Source organism: Urocampus carinirostris, chromosome 6 (assembly GCF_059441175.1).
Source record: "Urocampus carinirostris isolate Australia breed hairy pipefish chromosome 6, RoL_Ucar_1.0, whole genome shotgun sequence".
NCBI lineage: Eukaryota > Metazoa > Chordata > Actinopteri > Syngnathiformes > Syngnathidae > Urocampus > Urocampus carinirostris.
Window position 1 is genome coordinate 7,384,599 of NC_142354.1, and position 25,791 is coordinate 7,410,389.

Genomic DNA, 25,791 nt, shown 5'->3' on the forward strand with positions numbered 1-25,791 from the left:
GTGACGTTTGCAACCTTTCCAATATAAAAATAAGCCCACTCATTTAATTGCGAAATCCTAACAAGTGCTGCCAGAAAGCCGGCAGAATGCAACCCGCTTTGATTCGGTTTGCGGAGTCGGGATCGATGTTCCTCTCCATTATGCGAACCTGCGGAAGATCAGAGCGAACGTCGAGCGCGAGCGGCTTCCTTACTTGTAATTGCGATGGAGCTCCATAACTCTCTCCTCCAGTTCCGGAGTCTGGTTGGGAGCCAACGGGAAACGGGAGACGTAGTCCCGGCCGTGCTCGTCCCGGTCGTAGTCGCCCAGTTGGGCCTGCACCGAGTACGAGCCCAGCAGGGCGTGCGTGACGAAGGAGCACGGAAGCCCGCCTGAGAGCATGTCGGACCTCAGCTGCAGACACAGGTAGTACCTGCCAAAACCGGGGAAGGGGTTGGACTTTGGGAACCGAAAACATTGATTTCAAGGTTCGCCTAGAGGACGTTGCGACTTCGGGAATAGCCCCCCGCTCTTAGTCTCTTCCACGGGACACCAAAAGAACAGAAACCTAAAACCTGATGGGCTCCCCCCTATTTAAACTCAGTGCTCTCATTCACTATTGGTCAGTCCGTCAACGAACCTTTTCACTTGCAAGACTTGTGTTTTGACTCTGTCCAGTATCCTGCTCGTGTATCCAGTATCCGGTTTTGATCTCGCCTGTCTCGTCTTGTACGGTATCTTGCTCCAGTCTCCAGTATCCGGTATCGATCCTATGTGTCTCGTCCTGTCCAGTATCTTGCTCCAGTCTCCAGTACCCTGTATCGATCCCGCCTGTCTCGTCCTGTCCAGTATCTTGCTCCAGTATCCAGTATTGATCCCGTCCTGTCCAGTATCTTGCTCGTGTATCCAGTATCAGGTATCAATCCCGTATGTCCCATCCTGTCCAGTATCTGCTCGTGTATCCTGTATCTGGTATCAATCCCGTCTGTCCTGACCGGTTTTGATCTCTTCTGCCCAGCAATCGATGGATCACTGACGTTTGTGTTCTTCTCGTAAAATAAAGCTTGTGTGAAAAGGTTACACGTCTGGGTCCACCGTCTGTTCGGGTTCTGACACCAAAATCAAAAGAATCTTCTCATTTTGTAATTTTGATGACTAAAATAAAGTGGCTATCTTGCTGCTAGCACATAGTTCTTTCTATTTTAAGCTATTCCTATATATGATCTTTTTGCGTCATTGGGCTGCTATAAACTGACACAAATTATGCCTCAGCTATGCACGTGCAGCTGGGTTTTGTAGATCTGGGAGTATTTTAATTTGTATTTCATGTGTTTTTCAGATATCCCCTGCAATACATAGGAAATCACTCAATAGTTTGGTGCGTGATGACTGGCCGGCAAGCAGTCGAGGGTGGGAGGGGCTCCGGCACCCCCGCGACACCGCTGAAGATAAGCCCTGCAGATAACGAATGGCTGGATGGATATGTCATTCAACAAAATGAAATTTGAGAAACCGTTTAGAAGACGAAAAAAGAGCTGCCCTCTCGGATGCAACCAGTAGGGGGAGGTAGCGCTTCACGTGACAACGCTTTAATGACTGAGAGCAGGCGTGTCGGCGTCGTTGTCACACACGTTTTTTAAAAATGTTCGCGTTTATTGCACGGTTTTATCAGGACCAGAATGGAAACAGGACACACTTGCGTAACGTTTACTACAAGTTTCATTGAAGTTCGCTGGACGCAGGAAGCAGGTAGATCTCGTACTCAACTTGTGATCCTAACACGAAAGTGGATCTTCCGTGGCAAGCAATGGCGGCGTCGGGGACAGAAAAAATGGGTCGGTAGCTGGGACAAGAGAGCAAAAACACGGTCGGAAGCGAGTCGCAAGCCAGAACTGGAGAGCAGACGTAATCGGGGTCGGAAAAGAGTCGTAAGCCAAGACGGGAGAGCAGACGTGATCGGGATCAAAATGGGTTGTAGTCAGAGACAAACTGGAGCAAAACGGGACAAGCGAGGGTCAGGGTCGAAAAAGGCTGGCCTTGAACACACGAAGATTCGCAGACGGACCCACTAAAGGGAATTGACAGGACATGGTTTAAATAGCGGGGAAGCCAATTCGTCAACAAGCTGCAGCCAGCGCCACACGGGCGGCGCCAATTGGGCGTAATGGCAACCGTGACAGGTCTATAGAGTTAGACTGCCAAGAAACATGGCAATTGCAACAATTTCAAGCACTTCAGCCAAAATTCAAATGTTTTCAAGGAAGTTTCGAATTGTTACTCGTTAGTTCTGGTCGATACATTTGACATTTTTGGTTGATTTAGTTTATAAACGAGGGAGGGATGCCGGGTCCCGGAGTCAAACCAGTTGAGAAGGACCGGTTGGGACGGTACCTGGTGATGTCCTCGCTGAGCTGAGTTGGGTCCGGCGGGTAGAACTTGACGGCGAAGGCAAAGTGCCAGGGATTGTCTGCACACAAAAAGGGAAAAAAAGGAGGCGTTATGAAGGTACGCTCGGGTAACGTTTCATCCTGTCCAATTCGAACTGGCTGAAAGCTGACGTTTCACTCGGAGCCCTGGCAAAATCCAACACGACTACTTGTTTTCTATCAAATCCAGCTATCGCAAAGAAACGTATTCTTTTGAATGCAATTGTCAGGGTTATGGTGCTTGCAGTCCTCCTTTTCTCCAAAAGATGGCAGCTTTACTTCACTTTTCCTCTCCCTAGGTGTTTGCAATCAGACAGACAGCCTCCACGACCCAAAAAACTCCGGGCTCCCACCTCACTCTGCTAGAACATTTGGATTCATGAAACCTTTCACTCTCTAAAATCATAACCCTTCCATGTTTCAGTTTTGTCAAACCAAGACCCGCCACACCATCTTCTCCTTCAGTTTCCTCCTTGTTCTTCATTGTCCAAGCAAGCAATCGTCCTTAAGGGTATTACCAAATCTTGACTTCAAGATTGTTTTCCACAGGTTATGATTGGCTCCCTGTCACTATTTGAACCCGTCCCTGTCAATCCCCTGTTGTCAGTCCATCTGCGAATCTCCGTGATACAAGGCAAGCCTTTTTTTTACCCTGACTCTCATTTGTCCCGTTTTTTTGTTCCCGTTTATCTCCAGCTACGACCCGTTTTTGATCCTGACCACATATACTCTGCCATCCCGACTTATGACCCATTTTTGATCCCGACCACATCTGCTCTCCGATTCTGGCTTGCGACTCGCTTACGACCACGTTTTTGCTCTCCTGTCCCGGCTACCGACCCATTTTTTCTGTCCCCCAAACCGCCATCACTCGCCATGGGAGATCAACTTCAGTGTTCGGATCACAGGCCAAGTACGAGAGCGTACACCGGATCGTGGGCGCAGCCCTTCCTCGTTCCTTCTATAAAACTTGTGGTAAACGATACGCAAGTAGGTCCTGCTTCCGTTCTGGTCCTGACAGCCTCCCTTTTAAGATCTTCTTTGCCTTCCTGGTCCCGCACCCCCTTCCTACCGGTACAGTTTTTGGTTGTAGCAGTCTAAAAAAAACCGCCCTCCCTCGTGGGGTTTTTGGAGAGATCGTCGTTGGGCATCACCCCAAAATATACGCAGAGAGGAGATATGGCAAAAAGGGAACGTGCTTTATTCCATTCGGGACACATTCAATGTTCCAGACGTTCAACATTGGCTTTTATAGTGTTCTCAAATAAAGTTAAGCTATTGGGTTATTATTATTATGACTAAGGGCAATTTTCAAAGCACTATGTTGTGATTATTTATTTTTTGCCTATATATCCTGACAGTATTTTCTCTGACATGTTTTACCCTGGAGTGCCATGTCTAATCTCATTTCACGCAATGTTTCTCATCTTTGGTATCAACGACAATAAAGACAATTCTATTCTATTCGATATTTGGTGCTTAAAATGTGACCGATAATCGAGAGACGGAATCTGTTTTGCGCATGAAATAGCTTTTAACAGGGTTCCTACACCTTATTTTATGAGCAAATTCAAGCACTTTTGAAGGATTTTCAAAGCCAATTTTTTTCTAGTACCACCCAAAAAAGAAATGCCGCATCCATCCACAGGACATAGGCCTAAACCTTAGTTTCAAACCGTAACTCTAGCCCCAACCTTATTTTAGAACCCCTAAAATCGGTTTGAAATCCTAACATGTAGCCCAAACCCTAGCTTCTGGCCCTATACCAAGCCTATCCCTGTTTCAAACCATAGTTCCAAACCTGTACATTTAGTTTGGAACCCTCATATAGGGCTTAAATTCTAGTATCTCACTTTAGCTGTAACCCTAGCCCCAACCCTATTACTGACCCTTAATTCAGTTTAATACCCTAATCAAAAGCTACAACCTTAGCCTTGATCCATTTTTGAAACCATAAAATAAGATTAAATAATAATATAATAATAATTTCCTTGTATTGTCATTCTGTGTAACAATGTACACAGAACGAAATGTCGATTGCACCTGACCCGTTGTAGCGAGCCGATGCAGCCGCAGCCAACAGAGGGCGCCACCGACCACTTTTTAAGTCTTAGGAATGACTCGGCCGGGGCGCGAACCCGAACCTCCCAGTCTCAAAGCGGGCGCCTTACCATCTAGGCTACTGAGCCTCACCTAAGAAACATGGCAAGGATTTCAAGCACTTCATCTCAAATTCCAACTTGAAAACACAACAGTAAAATCCAAGGATTTCAAGCACCCATGCCAACCCTGATTTTAATGTGAAATCCGATACTCACTGCGCATCTGTTTCTTGATCTCTTTGGAGAGGTCCAACCAGTTCTGGGGGACACAAATTGAGGTTTTAGTTTGGATTTTGCTGATATTTGGTCTAAAAAGGTTTCCAAAAGTGGCCTTCAGAAGATGACCAGTTCACAGCCCTTAAACGTTTGTTTATTTTACTTTGGCCAATTTTTAGACATTGTGAAAGAGTTGTTAATGTTTGACTTCTCTTTAGAGAAGTCAATCCATGACGGTGCACACTCGCGTTTAACAATGGTCAGTGTTTTCGTTTTCCCGCGTCCATGTGTCCTAGAGGCATCATTTTTGCTGGGTACGCATAGTCTCAAATCAAGGTGCGTCCCCGGGACGCAACCTTTTTGACACAAAATTGTCATTATTACCCGATTACCCTTTTTTTTTCTTTTTTTTTAATCAAAGAGATGCACTCCAAACATTTCGTCAGGCAGATCCGCCATTGTTGTTTTGGTCTCGCGGTTCGAGTTTTCGTCTGCACGCCGATCTCGGCAAACGAGATCTCGTTGCTTTGAGATGACGTCATTGTTGTGGTGCTTGTCGTTGAGTGAAGGTTAAGTATGCATACCTGTCAACCTGTATGTTTTTGCCGTACAAAGTACGTTTATTATGCATTTTAAGACTTTTACCACGCACAAGAAAATCTGTATGGAAAAAAAGCAAATTTGTCAATTATGGGTACTGTCCGGAATACATTGACTATCACGAAACGGCAAATCAATCAAGTCAAACGAGTTCGAGTTGTGTAGTGAAAGTCCGACTCTTTTTAGAGAACCGGCTTTTTCGGCTCAAGTCATTAAAGAGAGCCGGCTCTCAAATGGCTCACTTGCTTTGATGCATTATATTACGAATTATTATGTTGTATAGAGAAGTTAAGAAAAAATATAAAAGGAGAAAACGAAAAAAGACAGGTTTGTGGTTATCCCTTTAATCAGTATATTACCAAAAATAATTTAATGCAGAAAATGAATTAATCATTTAAATAAGAAAATGTATTATTCTACTTAATTATATTTGCATGTACGCTTGAAACAACACTAAGCAACCATAATCCCAAGTGTGGCAAGATAATTAATTCTCAAACATGTCCAAACTTGACATCAAGTTACATTTTGCTGAGTTTCCGGCAATGCAATACTATTTTTCTCTTTTGAATGAATTGACTCATGTACTATTGCAAAGGTTGTACGGCCTACATGCGTCGTTTGTTCTTACAATTCTTTCACAAGATATCTTTTTATTTCCTGATATATTTTGTCGCATAATATTAACATTTTGGGGGGCTTATTTAGTCGGCTATAAGATACAGAACTGTACTTAATCACATTTTTTAGTGGAAGTACGATGTTGGCAAAAAGATTTACTATATATAATTGGAAGTTATTTGAATGCAACACAAACTCCATGTTTTTTTTATACTTTTTTTTAGTTCCTAAAAAAAAATCTCATTGTGTTTATTTTTTCCGAGTTGTTACTTTTTTCTTTTTGTTCTCTATTTACTTTTTTCCTACATTTCTTTCTTTTCTTTTTTTCTTGCTTTTTCTAAATTTTTCCTTCTTTTTTTCTCTTCGTTTCTTTTCTTTTTTTTCCCCAGCTTTTCACTACCTTTTCATTTTGGTATTTTTTTCTTTTTTGTTCTAATTCCCCCTTCCTTTAAGTCATTTTGTGCACAATTTCACATAATATTTGGTTATGTTGGGATTAAAGAAGCAAAAATAACCGGATGGACCGTTTAGGACCCGAAAGAGTCGGTTCCTTTTAGTGAGCCGAGCCGAAGAAGCCGTTTCTTGACAAACTCTACTAACTTTACTCAACTTCGTTCTACTTCGACTCGACTTCAAAATACCGCATTTAGGACACAATGTCAGGGGAACCCGTGTATTTTTACCTTCATGCACCGTAACTTTGACTTAAGACGCTTCTTAATTAGTAATTTTGAGCCCTCATTTTTGCGCGCTGGCTAGATTTTCAGAGAATGTGCGAGCAGTGCGCAATTGCGCACACGCGCAGCTTAGAGGGAACACGCGTTGGGACCCATAGATTTTTGAGCATGCGAGTCCCCGGGACCCATCACTTTTCAGAGGTAAAACGAACACTGATGGTGCGTGAAAATGGATCCCAGGTTCCATTTATACGAGTTCATTTCCGACTGTGATTTGAATACATCCCGAAAAATAGCATAAAATGATATCAGCAATTTTATTGGCTAACCGATGTGTCAATCAACATTGGAATTGGGGACTACTGGCTGAAGATATTCAGAGCTACCGCAGAAGATTTTCGTTTTATCAAAACAGCCTGCTGTAGGCCAAGACTGGTGTCATTTAAAAGGCTAAACACCTTATTGGGTATAAATTTAAGAGTCTGTTTATTTGTAAAGGCGAGTTTTGGAGCGAAACGAACGAATTACAAGAAGAAACGTCAAATCAGGCAGCCATGCTTTGAGGCGGACTTTTTTTTTGGTCTGCATTATCGGTTGTTTTAGAGTCAATATTTGACACGGTTGGATTCCCTGGAATGTCCTGGATGTCACCGAGCCATTTTTGCGGACATTCGATGAATTTGAAGTCGGCCAGGGAACAGTAAATGGTGAGGTACGCCGGCTTTATAGTTTTCGGGTATCTATTTTAGACTGATGATGTTTCTGTGATGAGTACTTTTGTAAATACTACAAAAATACTTTTATAAACATACCGTACTTCTTCTACAGAAATTCTAGAAAAGACTACTACAGTAATACTACAAAAATACTACGACAAATATATTACAACAGAAAAACTGCAACAGTACAAGTGCAATAACATTAAAAATACTACAAAGTAGAACTATGGGAATCCTTCAAAACACTTTGATAGAAATAATTCAGAAATACCGCTACAGTAATACTATAATACAAAAATACTTCTATAGAAACACCGTACTTAAAAAATACTTCTACTGAAATACTAGAAAAGACTACTACAGCAATACTACAAAAATACTACGACAGATATATTACAACAGAAATATGACAAAAATAAAATAACATTGAAAAAATTCTAGAAAGTAGAACTATGGGAATCCTTCAAAACATTTTGATAGAAATAATTCAGAAATACCACTACAGTAATACTATAATACAAAAATACTACTACAAAAATATCACGGCATAAAGAAAAGAAAAATACCTAGAGTGCAGGTTCGATTACCGGCTCCTCCGTGTTATATGTCAAAATGTCCTTGGGCAATACACTGAAACCCTAATGATAAGCAGGTAAAGTGCCTTGCATGGCTGACTTCCTTTTGGTGTGTGAGTGTGTGTGTGAATAGGTAAGTGTGAAGCACATTGTAAAGCGCTTGGGGAGCGCTATAGAAATGCAGTCCATTTTCCATTTCCATTTTGATTAAATTGGTTCTGGGAGTGGCTTTGTAACCTGAAACATTTGTAAGTGGAGACGCTTTTTGAATGTAAATGCGCTAATCCGTTTCAAGGATAAATAAGAAGTCATAAATCGGAACAGGAAAGAAATACATGTTAAAATGAGATTACTGCACAATAAACATAAAGCGAGAGGTGTCCAAAAAAAAAAAAGAATAAAGGAGATCATCCAAATACTCATTTACCAGTTAACTTGAACCGGGGACACGAAGAGCATGCCGGGATTCACGCATGTGCACCGAGTTGCCGGGTAGAACTACGCTTACTGTACTGTATTTTGGACTTTGTATTCTGAAAGGCCTTTGTAACCAGAGGCAAGGTTTTCCCTTTGAGGTACTTTGGAACCTTCAACTTTTGTGTGTAGAGACATTTGTAAGGGGGGGTAGCAACGAGTGAAAAGACCTTGTGTCCGTCCGTGTCCGTGAAGGTCAAGCCGAAATAATCTTTCTCCAGCAAGTTGAGATGCTCGCAGACCGTGTCCAACAGCGTTTCTCCTTTGGAGGATTTCTGAAAACGGGAAAGCGGGGCGCAAATAGTCAGTCGGATCCGCCCGGAGCGGTTGAAAAGAGACAATCGCTGGAGTTGGACAGAGCTGGATCGAAAAAAGCCAGTTGGATTTACTGTCGTTGTGTTTTTGGAGTATATCGATATTTGTAGTACTTCTATAGTCACTGTTTTTGTATATCTCTAATATTTTGTAGTGATACTTTAGTTTCATTTTTGTAGTATTTCTGACATACTATTTCTGGTGCAGTATTTTTTGTTGTTGTTGTTGTATTTCCATGGACTAACTAGAAACAAATATTTTTTTAAAGTAACGTTCCCAACACTTCTCATAAACTTGACTTGGCTAAAAAGTACTGTATTTTGAAGTATTTCCATAGTAGTATTTCTGTAGTATACTGGACTGTCTCAGAAAATTAGAATATTGTGATAAAGTTCTTTATTTTCTGTAATGCAATTAAAAAAACAAAAATGTCATACATTCTGGATTCATTACACATCAACTGAACTGTTTCAAGCCTTTTATTATTTTAATATTGCTGAATTTGGCTTACAGCTTAAGAAAACTCAAAAATCCTATCTCAAAATATTAGAATATCATGAAAAAGTATACAAGTAGGCTATTCAACTAATCACCTGAATCATCTAATTAACTCGAAACACCTTGCGAGGTTTCCTGAGCCTTAAAAACACTCAGCTTTGTTCAGTAAACTCAATCACAAGTATGGGGAAGACTGCTGTCCAGAGGACCATCATTGATACCCTCCATCAGGAGGGTAAGACACAAAAAGAAATTTCTCAAAGAGCAGGCTGTTCACAGAGTGCAGTTTCAAAGCATATCCACAAAAAGTCTGTTGGAAGGGAAAAATGTGGCCGGAAACGCTGCACAACCAAGAGAGATGACCGCAGCCTTAACAAAATTGTGAAGAAGAGCCGCTTCAAGAATTTGAGGGAGCTTCAAAGACAGTGGGCTGAAGCTGGAGTCCAGGTATCAAAAGCCACAGTTCACAGACGTGTCCGGGAAATGGGCTACAATAGCCGTATTCCCATGGTCAAGCCACCTCTGAACTCAAGACAACGGAAGAAGCGTCTGGACAGTTGCAGAGTGGTCCAAAGTCCTCTTTTCAGACGAAAGCAAGTTTTGCATTTCATTTGGAAGTCAAGGCGCCAGAGTCTGGAGAAAGGCTGGAGAAGAGCAAAATCCAAGTTGCTTGAAATCCAGTGTGAAGTTCCCACAGTCAGCAATGGTTTGGGGAGCCATGTCAGCTGCTGGTGTTGGTCCACTGTGTTTCATCAAGTCCAGAGTAAATGCAACTGTGTACCAAGAGATTTTCGTGCTTCCATCTGCTGAAAAGCTCTATGGAGATGAGTATTTCATTTTCCAGCATGATCTGGCACCTGCCCACAGTGCCAAAACCACTAGTAACTGGTGCACTGACCATGGCATCACTGTCCTTGATTGGCCTGCTAATACCCCTGACCTGAACCCCATCGAGAATTTATGGGGTATAGTTAAGAAGAAGATGAAAGACACCAGACCTACAAATGCAAATGAGCTGAAGGCCGCTATCGAAGCATCCTGGGCATCAATAACACCTCAGCAATGCCACAGGCTGATTGCCTCCATGCCACGCCGGATTGATGCAGTAATCCGTGCAAAAGGATTCCCAACCAAGTACTGAGTGCATCAATGGACATTTTCAAATGTTTGATTTAGTTTTGCTGTTATAAAATTATTTTTTTTACTTGGTCTGAGGAAGTATTCTAATATTTTGGGATAGGATTTTTGAGTTTTTTTCAGCTGTAAGCCAAAATCAGCAATATTCAAATAATAAAAGGCTTGAAATAGTTCAGTTGATGTGTAATGAATCCAGAATGTATGACATTTTTGTTTTTTTAATTGCATTACAGAAAATAAAGAACTTTATCACAATATTCTAATTTTCTGAGACAGTCCAGTATATCAAGAGTTTCTGTTGTATTTCTCTCGTAGTATTTGTGTAATATGTCGTTTTTGTTTTTGCAATATTGCTGTGGTTGTAGTTTTGTAGTATTCGTGTCGCACTATTTCCATGGTAGTATTTCCCTAGTAATATTTGTGTAATATTTTTTAGCATTTTTGCAATATTACCGTAGTTGTATTTTTTGTAGTATTCCTCTTGCAATATTTCTATAGTAGAATGTTTGCATTATAAGGTTACTGTACTAGTATTTCTATATATTTGTACTTTATCTACTTCTGTATATATTGTCAATCTTTTTGGAACATTTTTGACGGGACTGACGGGCCGCAGGTGGCCAGCGAACCCTAGTTTGCCCAACTTTGATTTTCACGGAGCAGATCACAATAAAAATAACGAATATCAGAGAGCCATTGTGGCTCGAGAAGGAAACAGTGGGAAAAAGTGGGAGGTGCCGGGAAAACCAGATGTTGTTGATCCCTGAGTGCTAAAAAGTAAAATGAATAATTCAAACTCCACTCACTAAAAGTGACCAAAAAGAAAATGGAGAAAAAATGAAGAGAACAAACAACTCACAAATGGAAGAGAGAAAGAAAAGTGAACGTAAAAGGAGAAAGAAAAACAAGTAAAAAACAAAAAGAAAAAGGAAAGAGAAAGAAAAAAAGAGCAAAAATGGGAAAAAAATGAGAAAAAGAATAAGGACATTACAAACAAATAATGCAAAAAAAAGGGAAATAAAACAGAAGAGAAGCAAAAATTAAAAAAAAAAACATTTTCAAATTAGATGTGAAAAAATCAATTCTGGCTTGATTGATAATACATATTTCGAAAATAGCAATTTAGCTTGGTGGCTCGCTAAATAGCGAAAATAGCAATTTAGCTTGGTGGCTCGCTAAATAGCGAAAAGGGGAGCTTAATGGCTAGCTAGAAAGGTAAACGGGTCCAATACTAAAAGGGAGCTCAGGCCAACTCGGGCCAACAGCGACGCTATAACAGCTACCTGCTAACATTTAAATGCTAACGACTACATGCGAACAACAACATACTAACGAGTCATGCTAACGAGTACATGCTAACACGTAGACGCTAACGCCTACCTGCTAACGTTTATATGCTATTGACTACATGCTAACTAGCCATGCTAACGACTACATGTTAAAAAGTCATGCTAACGACTGCATGCTAACATGTAGACGCTAATGGCTACCTGCTAACATTTAGATGCTAACGACTACATGCTAACGAGCCATGCTAACGACTACATGCTAACTAGCCATGCTAACGACTACATGCTAACGAGTCATGCTAACAGCTACATGCTAACACGTAGAAGCTAACAGCTACCTGCTAATATTTAGATGCTAAAAAATACATGCTAATGACTACATGCTAAGAAGTCATGCTAATGGCTACATGCTAATCCGTAGACGCTAACGGTTACCTGCTAACATTTAGATGCTAACGACTACATGCTAACAAGCCATGATAACGGCTACATGCTAATAGGTAGACGCTAGCGGCTACGAGCGAACATCTAGATGTAAACGACTACATGCTAACGAGTCATGCTAACAACTACGTGCTAACAAGTCATGCTACATGCTAACACGCAGACGCTAGAGGCTACCTGCTAACATCTAGATTCTAACAACTATATGCTAACGAGTCATGCTAACAACTACACGCTAACAAGTCATGCTAACGACTACATGCTGACAAGTCATGCAAGCGGCTGATTGCTAACACGTAGACGCTAACAACTACCTGCAAACATTTTGATGCTAATGACTGTATGCTAACAACTACACGCTAACAAGTCATGCTAACGGCTACATGCTAACACGTAGACGCTAACAACTACCTGCTAACATTTAGATGCTAACGACTACATGCTAACGACTACCTGCTAACATTTAGATGCTAACGACGACATGCAATCGTTATTTTTCCGGCTTACCTCGATTTCTCCTTGGAAATCAGACGAATCCAGGAGCGTCACTTTGAAGGTGGCGCCTTTATGCCTCCTGGAGCTTTTTCTTGGAGATTTTTCCATTTTAGTCGGAGAAGTTTTCCCCGACGCGGCCTCGTTCTCTTTCTGCTCGTCCCTCCGGGAATTCGTCTCCTTCCAAATTGGAAAATTCAAACGAGATTCGTCACAAAGTACCGATTCGGCCTTTCGCACTAGATAACGCTGAAAGTGGCAAACCCGACTAGATCGGGTTCATCGTTCATCTGCAAATCAGGCAAAATCTGGCGTGGACAACTCGGTAACGATCTTTCGCTGTCACAACCGGAACAAGCAGTGGACCCAAATGCGTAACGTTTCGCACAATGCTTTATTAAAGGATTGGGGAAGTTAGGGCGAGAGAAAAAAAGACAGCGATCTTGTGCTCGCTGGGTAGGGGGAGCAGGAAGCCCTTGCGGCCGGTGACAGGTAGACAGGGGAACGAAGCGTGGTCGTGGATCGGAAACGAGTCGGGTAGTCGGGACGGGATAAGAAAGCGCAGTCGGGGATCGGAAACAAGTTGGGTAGCCGGGACAGGCGAACGAAGCGCGGTCGGTGATCGGAAGCGAGTCGGTTAGCCGTAGATGATCCGGAAGCCAGGGACAGGGGATCAATACAGGAAACGGGAGACGGAATCGGGCAGGATACAGGAACAGGTCGGAATCAAAACGTGAGCCAGAGTCAAAAAGTGCTCGCCTTGCATGCGTGAGGTTCGCTGACGGACTGACAAGGAGTGAACGAGAACAAAGTGCTTAAATATGGAGAGGGATAATTAGGGAACGAGTGGCAGCTGGGGCTGAAAGAGTGAGCGCAGGTGGGGGCAATTAGAGGGAAAGTGACTTTTGAAAACTTTTTAAAACTTTTAGCTTGCTACTTTTTAAGCCTTTTACCATTTTAGCTAGCTATCTTTAAATCCTTTTACCATTTTAGCAGTTTATGTTTGCAGCTTATTACCTATTAAGCTGGATACCTTTGAAACCTTTTACTTTTTTAGCAAGCTACACTTTCAACTTTTTACTTTTCTAGCTAGCAATTTAGCTATCTCTCTTTGTACAATTATCGCCAACTACTTTAGAAAATTGTGACCTTTTTACTGTTTTAGCTAGCTACATTTAAAGCTTTTTACTATTGAAGCTAGGAATTTGGCAATCCATCTCTCTACCTTTGTACATTTCTAGCTAATTACTTTTGAAAATGGTGACCTTTTTAGCTGTCTGCTTTTGTTTTGAGCTAATTTTTGGAAACGATTCGTAGCAAAAGTCAAGTATCGGTGACATTTCCGTTCCTCGACTTATTGATTTTTGGACCGCGAAATGAGCGCAGTCGTTGTTCTAATCAGCCAGGCAATTCGTACTCGGTACATCTCCGGACAAAATGGATCGCGATTTTTCGTGAAAAACGAGGGCTGAACGCTATACACTAATCAAAACAGTATAACGTAACAAAATGTCAAAATTCATCTCACCCGTTTGTCCGTCTTGCCGTCCGAGAGGGACTCCTGCATATTTGCTGCCACCGCCCCCTGCTGGCAGGGAGGACCCAAGACTTTTCTTTTGCGGCACGCAAAATCCTGTCAATCCCGTATGCCCGAACCTGAAGATGAAAAGACAAGTTCTGAGAATCCAGGAATGAAAGAAACGCTTCCGTAAGAAATACGATAGTGCTCTATTTCCTGAATGGTGAGCAAAGATGAAAGAAGGAAGAAGAAGACCAATACCAAACCGAATGAACTTTGCACCTATTGGTGGTAAAGGCTTCGCAGTTGATTGGCACACTCCTCCATTTGTTGGAAAAACGTTTTGTTGTGAGAAAATGAGATAAGGAAAGAAAGAAATGATCAAATATGCAAATCGATAAATACCGAAATAAAAAAAAAAATACACAATACAGGAAAAAAAAAACAATAATAAAATTTAAAAATGACAAGATAAAAGATGCAATGCATGACAAAACTTGCCACAAAATACAGAAAAAGAAAAAAGACAAAATACAAGACGGAATACAAGACAAAATATGTGACATGAAAAAGAAATGGCTACCAAACGACAAAATATGCGACAAAATAAATACTGAAAAAAACACACGAAAAAATGCAAGGTGGGATAAACAACAAAATACACGACAAAACATCCACGGAAATAAATAAATGACCAAATACAGAGAGAACTAACTACATGAAGAAATAAATGGTCAACAAATGAAACCCGTTAGCATGTAGCCATTAGCATGACTTGGTGGCATGTAGACGTTAGCATGACTCGTTAGCAGGTAGTCGTTAGCATCTAAATGTTAGAAAGTAGCCGTTAGCGTCTACGTGTTAACATGTAGCCGTTAGCATGACTTGTTAGCATGTAGACATTAGCATGACCTATTAACATGTAGTCGTTAGCATGACATAAGAAAATGAATACTGAAATACATCCAAAATAAATGATGAAATACTTGACAAACTACCTGAAAAAATGAAATCGATAAATAACAAAATAAAAAGAGAAATTCTGTCACGGTTGCTATGGCGCCCAATTGGCCCCGCCCGTGTGGTGCCAGCTGCGGCTCGTTAACAAATTGGCTTTCTGTCTATTTTAAGCTCAGAGGTCAACGAACTTCTGCCCCGCAAGACGTGGGTTTCGACTCGGTCCTGTTCCTGTTGATATTTCCTGTCCGGTATTTTTTCCGTTTATTTTGTCCTGTTTAATTTCGGTTTACAGTTTTGTTTCCTGTTTATTATTTACCCCAGTTTTCCTTCCCGTCGACTTTCTCCTGTTTATTTTCAATATCCCGATTCATTATCTCTCCTGTCCGTTCCGTCCTGTCCGGTATCAACCCCAGCCGTCCGATATCAACTCATGCAATTGGTATCGATCTCGTTGGTCTCTGGTTTCCTGTCTTTCCACTCCAGGCCGCTGCCTAACGTGCACGACTCCCCATTTCCCGTAATATAAAAGGCTTATGTGAGAACGTCACGCGTTTGGGTCCTGATCCTTTTCTGTTTCTTGACAAATTCATGAATGAGCCAATGCGGAACAAAATTGAAATAAACCGATTTCGTGGTATGAGGTGATTTATTGGCATATATTTATGGAGGTATTTTTTTATTTCTACATGTAATTATTTTAATGTCGGGACGGCTGGAACCGATCGGTATCGGCGTCGGTGTCAGCTCACAAAACCGTGCAATAAGACGGAGGTCGAGCACGGAGCTTTTGTTGCCGCGGCAACAGCACAACTCGCATCGGATATTTATATACCTATATTTGAATATCCTGGTTTTCCCGATTGTCTCTCTCGGGCGGCAAAAATGAGATTCGGGACGGCGCTAAAGAAAGGTCTGCGCTCTCCGCTTAGCAAAGGGTCCTAGCTAGCAAAGGTGACACGGCTAACGCGATACATAAGACTAACTCTCAACGGTCCGTCCCGAGAAACGTCGTTTGCCGCGTAGTGACGAGGCCGAGAGCCTTTTAAGGGAGGCTTGGCGCAAGCTAATCCTCAGAGTCAGGAACTCCCATGACAGCTATCATGCTAACCTCGCTAACACCCAAAAAACAAAGAACATGTAGCGAAAATTCCTCAGATACGGTCCTACCCCGGGATACAGCGTCCCCGCCTTACAACTTTTACGCTTTACAGTGTGGGACCCGTTTTTCTTTTTTGTGTTAATTTAAGAAGACGATATGCGTGACACATCCTACATGTCAAAAACAACAATAAAACTGTCGGAACCAGAAACATAAACTAAACCTCATAAATCCGGATGACACTAGAAAAAGGGGATCCTGACTGTGGAAAATAAAATGTCCTTATGAAGGGTCAGACTAATTAGAGACAAGCGTGGGTCAATAGCACACTTTTGTCCCGATTAAAAAGACGATTAGGCGCCCTATGGTGGAGGCAAAACTACACTCTAACATCCACCTTAGAACTGTTTTATGTCATTTCCCGAGCGTCAGACTTTTAATCAAACAGTACTGTCATGATTACCGATGTGACTCAGCTGTGCCCGCTCAGTTGGCACTAACTGCCGCGGGCTCTGATTGGCTCCCTGTCCCTATTTAAACCCACTCCTATCTGTCCCTTGTTGCCAGTCTGTCTGCGAACCTCTGTTTGTACAAGGCAAGCCTTTTTCTACTCTGACTCCCACCTGTCTCGTTTTTGCTCCTGTATGTCTCCGGTGACGACCTGTTTAGATCCCGACCACGTCTCCTCTCCCGTCCTGAATTACGACCCGTTTTTGATCCCGACCACGTCTGCTCCCCATCCCGGCCTACGACCCGTTTCTGACCCCGACCACGTTTTTGCTCTCCGCCATCGCTCGCTACGGAACATTCACTTCCGTGTTCGAATCACAAACTGAGTACGAGAGCGACTTGCTTCCCGCGTCCAGCAAACACCGGATCGTGGGCGCAGCCCTTCCTCTCTCTTTCAATAAAACTTGTGGTAAATGTCACGCAATTGGGTCCTGTTTACGTTCTGGTCCTGACATGTACAGTACAGAAAAATTTAATTAGGGGTCTCAAAGTGAGCCTGAGAAGCTAGGGTCCGGGTGAGCTTGCGCCAAATAGGCTTTTCGACAAAAACATTCCACTCTTCTTAGAGACAGTGTTTGATATTTGGCCACTAGACGTTGCTTTCATGTGTGGTGCGTTTTTCTTTTTTTTTTTTTGTCCTTTTTCTGTTCATTTTTTTATTCCTCTCTTATTTCATTTTTATTTTCCTATTTTGCTTGAGTTTTAATTTTTTGTCTTTTTTTCGCTCACTTTTCTGTTCTTATTTCTCTCCTTTTCAAAAGTCTTAAGGTGTGTTTCAGTCACTTTGAATCTCTGTATTTTTCACTGGTTTTGGGCGGCGCGACAGAACAAAGCGACGACTCGTGGGACAATAATACACGCTGTCCCTTTAACGTTCACATTAAAGCGAGCGCTTAAAACGATCATCCTGGGGCCTCAGGTTTGAGACCCCTGATTTTAAAAGAGGGCTTTCATGTTGCACACGCATGACTGCAATAACAAGGATGCTAACTTTGCAGACAACAACATGTCAAGTAGATTTGTGACCATTTCAGGGAAGAATTAGCCTACGGTGAAATGACAGCTGCCGCTAATCCGCCTCCGACAGTGCATCCATCCGCCAAATCTAAGAACAGGATTTTGTACTAAGCACGAGGTGAACCGGTTTGCTAGCCGGTTTGCTAGCGAGCGAGTCGTAAAGCTTTCGAGTGTGTTTGTCTTTCGAGCCCCGCCTTAAACAAATTACCTTTGTAGCGCACCCATGCTAAGAGGTGGGCGTTGTGCTAGCCGGGCCTGGGTAGAGTAGACAAAAAAATGGACTCAAGTAAAAGTACTGTGTTTTCGGAGTATTGGGACTCAAGTAGAGCGCCAGCTGCAGCTTGTTGACAGATTGGCTCCCTGTCAGTATTTAAACTCTGTCCTGTCAGTCCCCTTTTGTCGGTCCGTCTGCGAATCTCTGTTTTTACACCGCAAGCCCTTTTCACCTGTCCCGTTTTTTTGCTCCTGTTTGTCTCCAGCTTCGATCTGTTTTGATCTCGACGACGTCTGCTCTCCCGTCCCAAATAACAATCCCTTTTTTGATCTTGACCACGTCTACTCTCCTCTCCTGGCTTTCTACTTGTTCCTGATCTGGCCCACGTTTTTTGCTCTCTTGTCCCGGCTACTGACCTGTTTTTTACTTGTGTAAAAGTAAAAAGTATAGTGATTTAAAAATACTCACTGACTACAAAATATCCCAAAATTTACTCAAGTCAATGTAACTCGTTGCTACCCAACTCTTAAAAGGGAATTGAATTTTGTAGAACAATCTGAATCAATCATTTATAACAAGAGAAAAAAACAAACCCCCCTGAACATGGCATTTGCCGGTATAACTGTGACAAAGAGCGAGCAGGAGCAGCAACAGACCCAAACGCAGGAAGCAGGAAAAGGCAAGGTGCTCAAAAACAGATGGCATTGAAACATAAAATCATCATTAAAGTAACAAAGTGTCAAAAACAACAATAAAGTATCTGAAACAACAACAAACTTCAGAAACCAAGTTGGAACTGCAAAAAAGTGATGGTATTATTGGTGGAAAATGGATGTGGACAATGACAATGACCTGACCATGGGTGCTGTTCAACATGTCCTTGTGAAGGGTCAGGCTGATTAGGGACAAGTGTGAGCTGATTGGACACGCTTTTCCCGAATACAAGCGGACGAGGCGCCCCCTGGTGGACGGAGGTGCGAAAGACCCCAACGAGCGTCATGACCCCCAAAAAACTTTTATATGCATTTTACTTTTTTATATATTGTCATTCGTGCTGGTTTTGCTCCAAAAGTCCGCTCCGTTTCTGCATCTCAATTTGCTCGTCTCAAAAGCATAGACTTACACTATACGGACGGATACAAATTTTGCATTTTGGCTTCTGGGGCAGAATTGTCAGAGAGTAATGAACTGATGCGCAAGAGGCCATTTTAGCGAGTGAGCTGGAATTTGCCTTTATGATCCATGTCTGTACTACAAGTCCCAGAGTGCTTTGCTGCATCAAAATATTCCAGATGAGGTGAATTGCACATTCTTTGACATTCTTATATCTGTACATTCAAGGAAACTGTGCGGGTCAGATGTATCGACATTTCGTTCTGTATACACGTGTACTAGAATGACAATAAAGTAGATCTGAATCTGAAATTGACTTCATTTGGGTTGCCTTGCATCTGACTGGCAACCAGTTGAGGGTGTCCTCTGCCCATTGCCCGAAGATAGCTTGGATGGGCTCCAGCACTCCCGCGACCCTACTGAGGATAAGCGGTGTAGATAATGGATGGACTTCATACAGGTGATTAAAAACTGTGGGAATGCTCCACAATTATGCGGATTTCGTGCCAATGAACAAGAAACATTGAACCGAATCGCACAGCCGAAAGCAAAGACTTACACTATATACGGATGGATACAACCGTGACACATTAGCGTCAGTATAAAAACATAACGTGCCAGAGAAATGAACCGATACACGTGAAGCCAGTTTAGCGAGTTTGCCAGAAACTGCTTGAACTACAAATCCCAGAGTGCTTTGCAGCATCAAAACATCCAGGATGAGGGAAACAACGACACAAATGAACGTATGCACGCGAGAAATGTAGAAAAAGGAAAGGACTCGCGCGGCGGTGGACAATCTACCGCTCTCGCACCAGACGAGGCAATCCAAGAAAGGCGCTGAGATGATGTCTCTCCCAAGGAGGGCAATAAAGCACGTACGTCGTCTTGTGGGGGGAAAGACCCAAACGCAGACGGCGCTAAAAAGCGGGCTAACGTCATCCAACCTGTCGGAGGAGTAGAGACGCACGACGAGACCAACGGGACCGACTTGTCTTCTGTGGTGAAGAGTTAAACCGGGCGAATTTAAAAGAGCTACTAAATGTTGAAACACGGACAGATCTAAAAGAACAAGACATAAAAGGGAGACGACACGGGAAATATATTCACACTCGGCTAGTATAGAGAAACATAACACGGATGTTTACTAGGCTGTTCCGAATACAAAGATGTCAAAACTATACTAAAAAAAACGCTTGACGAGGGACCAAGAGAGAGACAGAGAGGGGGAAAAGAGAAAGAAAGAGGGAAATAAAAAAGGAGAGTAAAGGGGAATAAAAAGGTAAAAGAACAAACGAAAGAAAAAAAGAGAATAAGTGAGAGGAAGAACGAAAGAACGAAAAAACGAAAGAAAAAAGACAGAGAGAAAAAAAAAAGACAAAGAAAAAAGAAAGAAAGAAAAAAAGAAAAAAAGAAAAAAAGAAAAAAAGAAAAAAAGAAAAAAGAAAAAAGAAAAAAGAAAAAAGAAAAAAGAAAAAAGAAAAAAGAAAAAAGAAAGAATGAAAGAAAGAAAAGGACGAGAGGAAGAGAGATAACCAAGAGGTAGGGTTCATTTGACTTGGTCAACCACAATAAAATCCTCTTAGTAGAAAATCCCAATGACCCAACATGGGTGGGCCGTTTTCAGAACGGGTCGGCTTTCCTCGAGGAGACGCGGTCGATCCTCCTTTAGTTGTTTGCTAAACTTTCTGGTTCGGTTCCTTTACACTAGCCGATCGCCATTCCTTTTCGGTTCATGAATCTTATTCCGTGTCTTCGTTTTACGTCTTGTGCTTCTCCGGCCGGGACGCGTTCGTCATTGGGTCACCTTGTCGCTCTTTGCCAAATTTGAGACTTGCGCTGAGTCATACCTGACCCGAGAAATGAAGGAGAAAATATCTCAAGTAGAAATACCATATAAAATATACCAGGGGTGCGCAGACTGAGGCCCGCGGGCCACGGGCAGCCCGTCAGGCATTTTCACCTGGCCCACCAAAACAAAAAAGCCAAACACAATGACAACATGCATAATTTTACATCAAATAATACAAAAAAAAGTGTTTTAAAACCAAATATTAAGACAAAAATACTAAATCTTCCAAAATTGCTACAAAACTAAATGTCAAATTTAGGGCTTGAAAAAAGGGACCTTCTTTTCACTCAGAAAAGAAAAAAGTACGATAGAAATACTGCAAAAATACTAGTACAAAAATATTACAACAAAAATACTACAAACATGCAACTCCATCAATCAACAAAAATACGAAATAGATACTATAAAATATTACAGTGGAAAAACTATAAACATACTACTATGGAAATACTTCAAAGATACTACTTTAGAAATACTACAAATCACCCCTGCGGAAATAATTCCACAGAAATACAACAAAAAATACCAGTCCGGTAATACTATAGTATTAAAATACTACGACAAAAATATTAAAACATAAATACGACCAAAATACGACGACACTAATATTACAAGAGAGATACTACAGATAAAATGTAAAACACCACAAAAAATACCACTTCAGTAATACTACAATAAAAAAAATACCACTAGAGAAGTATCACAACAGAAATACTTCAAAAATACAATTCTAAAGAAATATTACAGTGATCTTATTAAATACTACTACAGAAATATTACAACAAAAATACTACAAACATACATCTCCATCAATATAACAAAAATACGAAATAAATACTATAAAATATTACAGTGAAGAAACTACAAACATACTACTATGGAAATACTACTTTAGAAATACTACAAATCACCCCTGCGGAAATAATTCCACAGAAATACTACTAAAAATACCACTCCGGTAATACTATAGTAGTAAAATACTACAGCAAAAATATTACATTATAAATACTTCCAAAATACGACAACACGAATATTACAACAGAAATACTACAGATAAAATGCAAAGCACGACAAAAAATAACACTAGAGTAATATCACAACAAAAATACTACAAACATACAACTACATCAGTAGAACAAAAATACTAATTGCATACGATAAAATATTACAGTGGAAAAAACTATCAACATACTACTGTGGAAATACTTAAAAAATAATACAAATTACCCTTATAGAAATACTTCTAAAGAAATACAACAAAAAATACCACTCTGGTAATATTATAGTACAAAAATACTATGACAAAAATTCTACAACATAAATACTCACAAAATACGACTACACAAATATTTCAACAGAAATACTACAGATAAAATGCAAAACACTAGAAAAAAAATACCACTAAAGTACTATTACAATCCAAAATTACCACTAGAGAAATATCACAACAGAAATACTACCAAAATACGACGACACAAATATTACAAGAGAAATACTCAAGATAAAACGCAAAACATACCACGGAAACACTGCAAAAAATACCACCACAGTAATACTACAATCCAAAAATACTACTACAGTAATACTATAATACTTAAATACTACTACAAAATACAACGACGCAAATATTACAAGAGAAATACTACAGATAAAATGCAAAACATACCACTACAGTAATACTATGATCCAAAAATACCACTAGAGAAATATCACAACAGAAATACTTCAATTATAGAGAAATATTACAGTCATACTATTAAATACTACTACAGAAATATTACGACAGGAATACTAAAGAAATACTACAAAAATACCACTCAGGTAATACCATAGTACTAAAATACTACAACAAAGATATTACAACATAAATACAATCAAAATACGACGACGCAAATTTTACAACAGAAATACAGTAATACAGTTAAAATGCAAAACATTACAGTAATACGACAATACAAAAATACCACTAGATAAATATCAGAAATACTGCAAAAGTACAATTCTATAGAAATATTACAAAGATACGTGTATACAGAACGAAATGTCGATGGATCTGACTCCCACAGTTTCCCTCAGTGTCCTTCAGTGTACAGATATAAATAAAGCTGTATTGTGTTATTTACCATAGTGCCGATAGTGCAAGAAGAGACGCTAACCAGATGTGCAAGATGGGCAGTCAGGTTAACAAGTCAGGTACACAGTACCATTATATTGTAAACAATAACACTGTAAGTAATAACACTGTAAGTAACAATAGTGCAGAGATCAAATGTGCAAGGAGTGGCAAGCTATAAAAAAACTGCCACTAGTGCAAAAGTCAAATTAGCAGCCGTTTAGATTTAAGTTAACTATATGTTAGATTGACCATTTAACAGTCTAATGGCCAGGGGGACTAGACTATTGCGGAGCTCTGAATCTGAATCTGAATCTGAAATACTACTACGGAAATATTACGACAGGAATACTTAAGAAATACTACAAAAATTACTTGCAAACAGAGTGATGGTGAAATCTCATTATCTCATCTCATTAGCTGCACCGTTTATCCTCAGTAGGGTCGCGGGGGTGCTGGAGCCCATCCCAGCAATCATCGGGCAGTGGGCAGGGGACACCCTAAACTGGTTGCCAGCCAATTGCAGGGCACACAGGGACAGACAACTCGCTCGCTCATTCACACCTAGGGACAATTTGGACCGGCCAATCCACCTGAAATGCATGTCTTTGGAATAGGGGAGGAAACCGGAGTGCCCGGAGGAAACCCACGCAAGCACGGGGAGAACATACAAACTCCGCACAGGTAGCTGGATTTGAACCCACACAGGAGGTTCCCAAGACTTCAGAACTGTGACGCACACGCGCTAACCACTGCGCCGCCATGCTGCCCTGACGGTGAAATCATTCCAATATAATGTAGCGTATATGCTAAATGGACGCCCAATGCAGCCCCCCCAATTCCAAAAACTTGATAACCCCCTCCCCCTCGACCCCACCCACTCACCGATATATCCATATAATAGTAGACAAAATAGTCGCTATAAGAATGCAGCAGCAAGACAAGCCCGTGCACGAAACCTGTCGTTTGGCGGTAAGTGGGCGTGTCCTCGTCACAGGCCTGAGCGCGCACCCGGAACCAACAGCTGATCACAGAACATGAAAGAAGCAAGGGGGAGGGGGGACCCCAACCCCGACTCGACTAAGGGGTACTGTTCCCCCCCACCAAAAACCTGTGATGACGTCAGAACCGGACTCACCGATCCGACGGTCCCCGACGTGCACGCGCCTTCCTTCGTTCGCGAAAGCAAAGCGAGCGAACACAAGCACCCCCCCCCCCGTCAAACCCCCTAGGGTACTGCAACAGTGCCATCGTTCCAGGTGACGTCATCAAGACAATACGCTAGTATGACGTCATCGGGGAAACAAGGAAAAGAAAGGAAGGCGAGCTACCTGGAGAAAACGTCATCGGTCGTGGCTGCTTGGCTGCCGCAGTCGGCGGCTCCAGTCAACACTTGATTCCGGAGCGTCTTCTTCCGGGGAGAGGGGGGGGGAGGCGGGGAAAGAGAGGGAGAGAAAAAGGGAGAGCGGGAGAGAAAGAGAGAGAGAGAGAGAGAAGGTAAAGGAGAGAAAGGTAAAGAGAGAGGCAGTCAGATAGGGAAAGGGAGAGAGACAGAGAAAAAGAGGCTGTGTTTAGTATGAGACTTATAAAGAAAAAGTGCGAAAAGAAAAGAGGGATGAGAAAAGAGTGTGAGAAATAGAGAAATAAGGGGAGAGACGTAAAAGAATGGAAAAGGAAAAGAGAAAAGTTAGAGAAACAGAAAGAAAAGGTAAAGAGTGACGTTGAGAGAAAGAGATGGCGAGAAAGAGAACAAATAAAGAGGGAGAGAATGTCAGAATAAGAACAATAAAGAAGGTGAAGAAATATAGATAAACAGAAGGGTGTAAAAGAGAGACACAGAAAGAGAGAGAGAGAATTGTGAGGAGGAGAAAGAGACATGGAAAGACAGGGAGGGAGTGAAAGGGAGAGCAGGAGACAAAGAGAGAGCGAGAGAGAGAGCGAGCGAGAAGTTAAGACAGAGGAAGACCGAGAAACAGTGTAAGAGGTAAATGAGAGAAAGGTAAAGAGAGAGGGAGTTGGATAGGGAAAGGGAGAAAATGCACAAAGTCAGAGTAAGAGAGACACAAAGAGAGAGAAGCAAAAAGAGAGAGAGAAAGAAAAAGAGGCTGTGTTTTATATGAGACTTATAAAGAAAGAGAGGGAAAATAAAAAAATAAGGGGATGAGAAAAGAGTGTGAGCCATAGAGAAAAAAGGGGAGTGACGCAAAAAGTTAGAGAAACAGAAAAAGTAAAGAGTGACGTAGAGAAAGAGATGGCGAGAAAGAGAAAAAATAAAGAGGGAGAGAATGACAGAATAAGAACAATATAGAAGGTGAAGAAAGATAGAGAAACTGAGGGGGGTAAACGAAAGAGAGACACAGAAAGAGAGAGAGAGAGAAATATGAGAAAGAGACACATGAAAGACAAAAGAGAGGGAGAGAGAGAGGAGAAAAAAGAGGGCGGGCGTGCGTTACCTGTCAAGTGAATTTCGTTTCCTGCGCAAGAACGCATTCAACGTTCACGCTGACGTATCACGTGACAACGTGACGTCACAGTGAACTCCAATTCCCCAGCTCGCGTTGGTGACGTCACGCCGGATACGCTCAACTCAAAGGGTCTTCGCGGGGTGCAGGGCGAAAACTTGACCACTAGAGAGCGCCGTTAACAAAGGAAGGACCACAGAAAGTGCCAGAAAACAACGGCCTCAATCGTAGTTTTTGTTTTTCTCAATTTTCGAACAAAAGAGAATAAAAACAAATGTGGATGAATTTCCTCGAGTTATTCTGATTCGTTCTTAAACATATCATGAAAAACAAAAACCCGGAAATAGATCAAGTTCTTTGGGGGTTTG

The 25,791-nt window shown here is 41.5% G+C and overlaps 1 protein-coding gene across 8 annotated transcripts in view; it reads right to left on the reverse strand.

Annotated features, from left to right (window-relative positions):
• Window positions 1-25,319, reverse strand: part of LOC148363691 (uncharacterized) — a 51,712-nt gene extending 26,393 nt beyond the window's left edge. For 4 of the 8 annotated variants that reach the window (XM_088337672.1, XM_088337670.1, XM_088337668.1 and 1 more), the window contains exons 1-7: window positions 24,293-25,318; window positions 14,093-14,220; window positions 12,580-12,744; window positions 8,560-8,664; window positions 4,724-4,766; window positions 2,371-2,446; window positions 194-412 (exon numbers count right to left, since the gene is read on the reverse strand). In XM_088337672.1, coding sequence (XP_088193798.1) covers window positions 194-412; window positions 2,371-2,446; window positions 4,724-4,766; window positions 8,560-8,664; window positions 12,580-12,744; window positions 14,093-14,131 — 647 coding nt within the window. In that variant the 5' untranslated portion in view covers window positions 14,132-14,220; window positions 24,293-25,318. Of the gene's footprint in view, window positions 1-193; window positions 413-2,370; window positions 2,447-4,723; window positions 4,767-8,559; window positions 8,665-12,579; window positions 12,745-14,092; window positions 14,221-23,846; window positions 23,978-24,099; window positions 24,180-24,292 lie in introns of those variants that run through there. The other 4 variants (XM_088337667.1, XM_088337663.1, XM_088337664.1 and 1 more) reach the window with 3 other exon arrangements.
• Window positions 25,320-25,791: the final 472 nt, after the last annotated feature.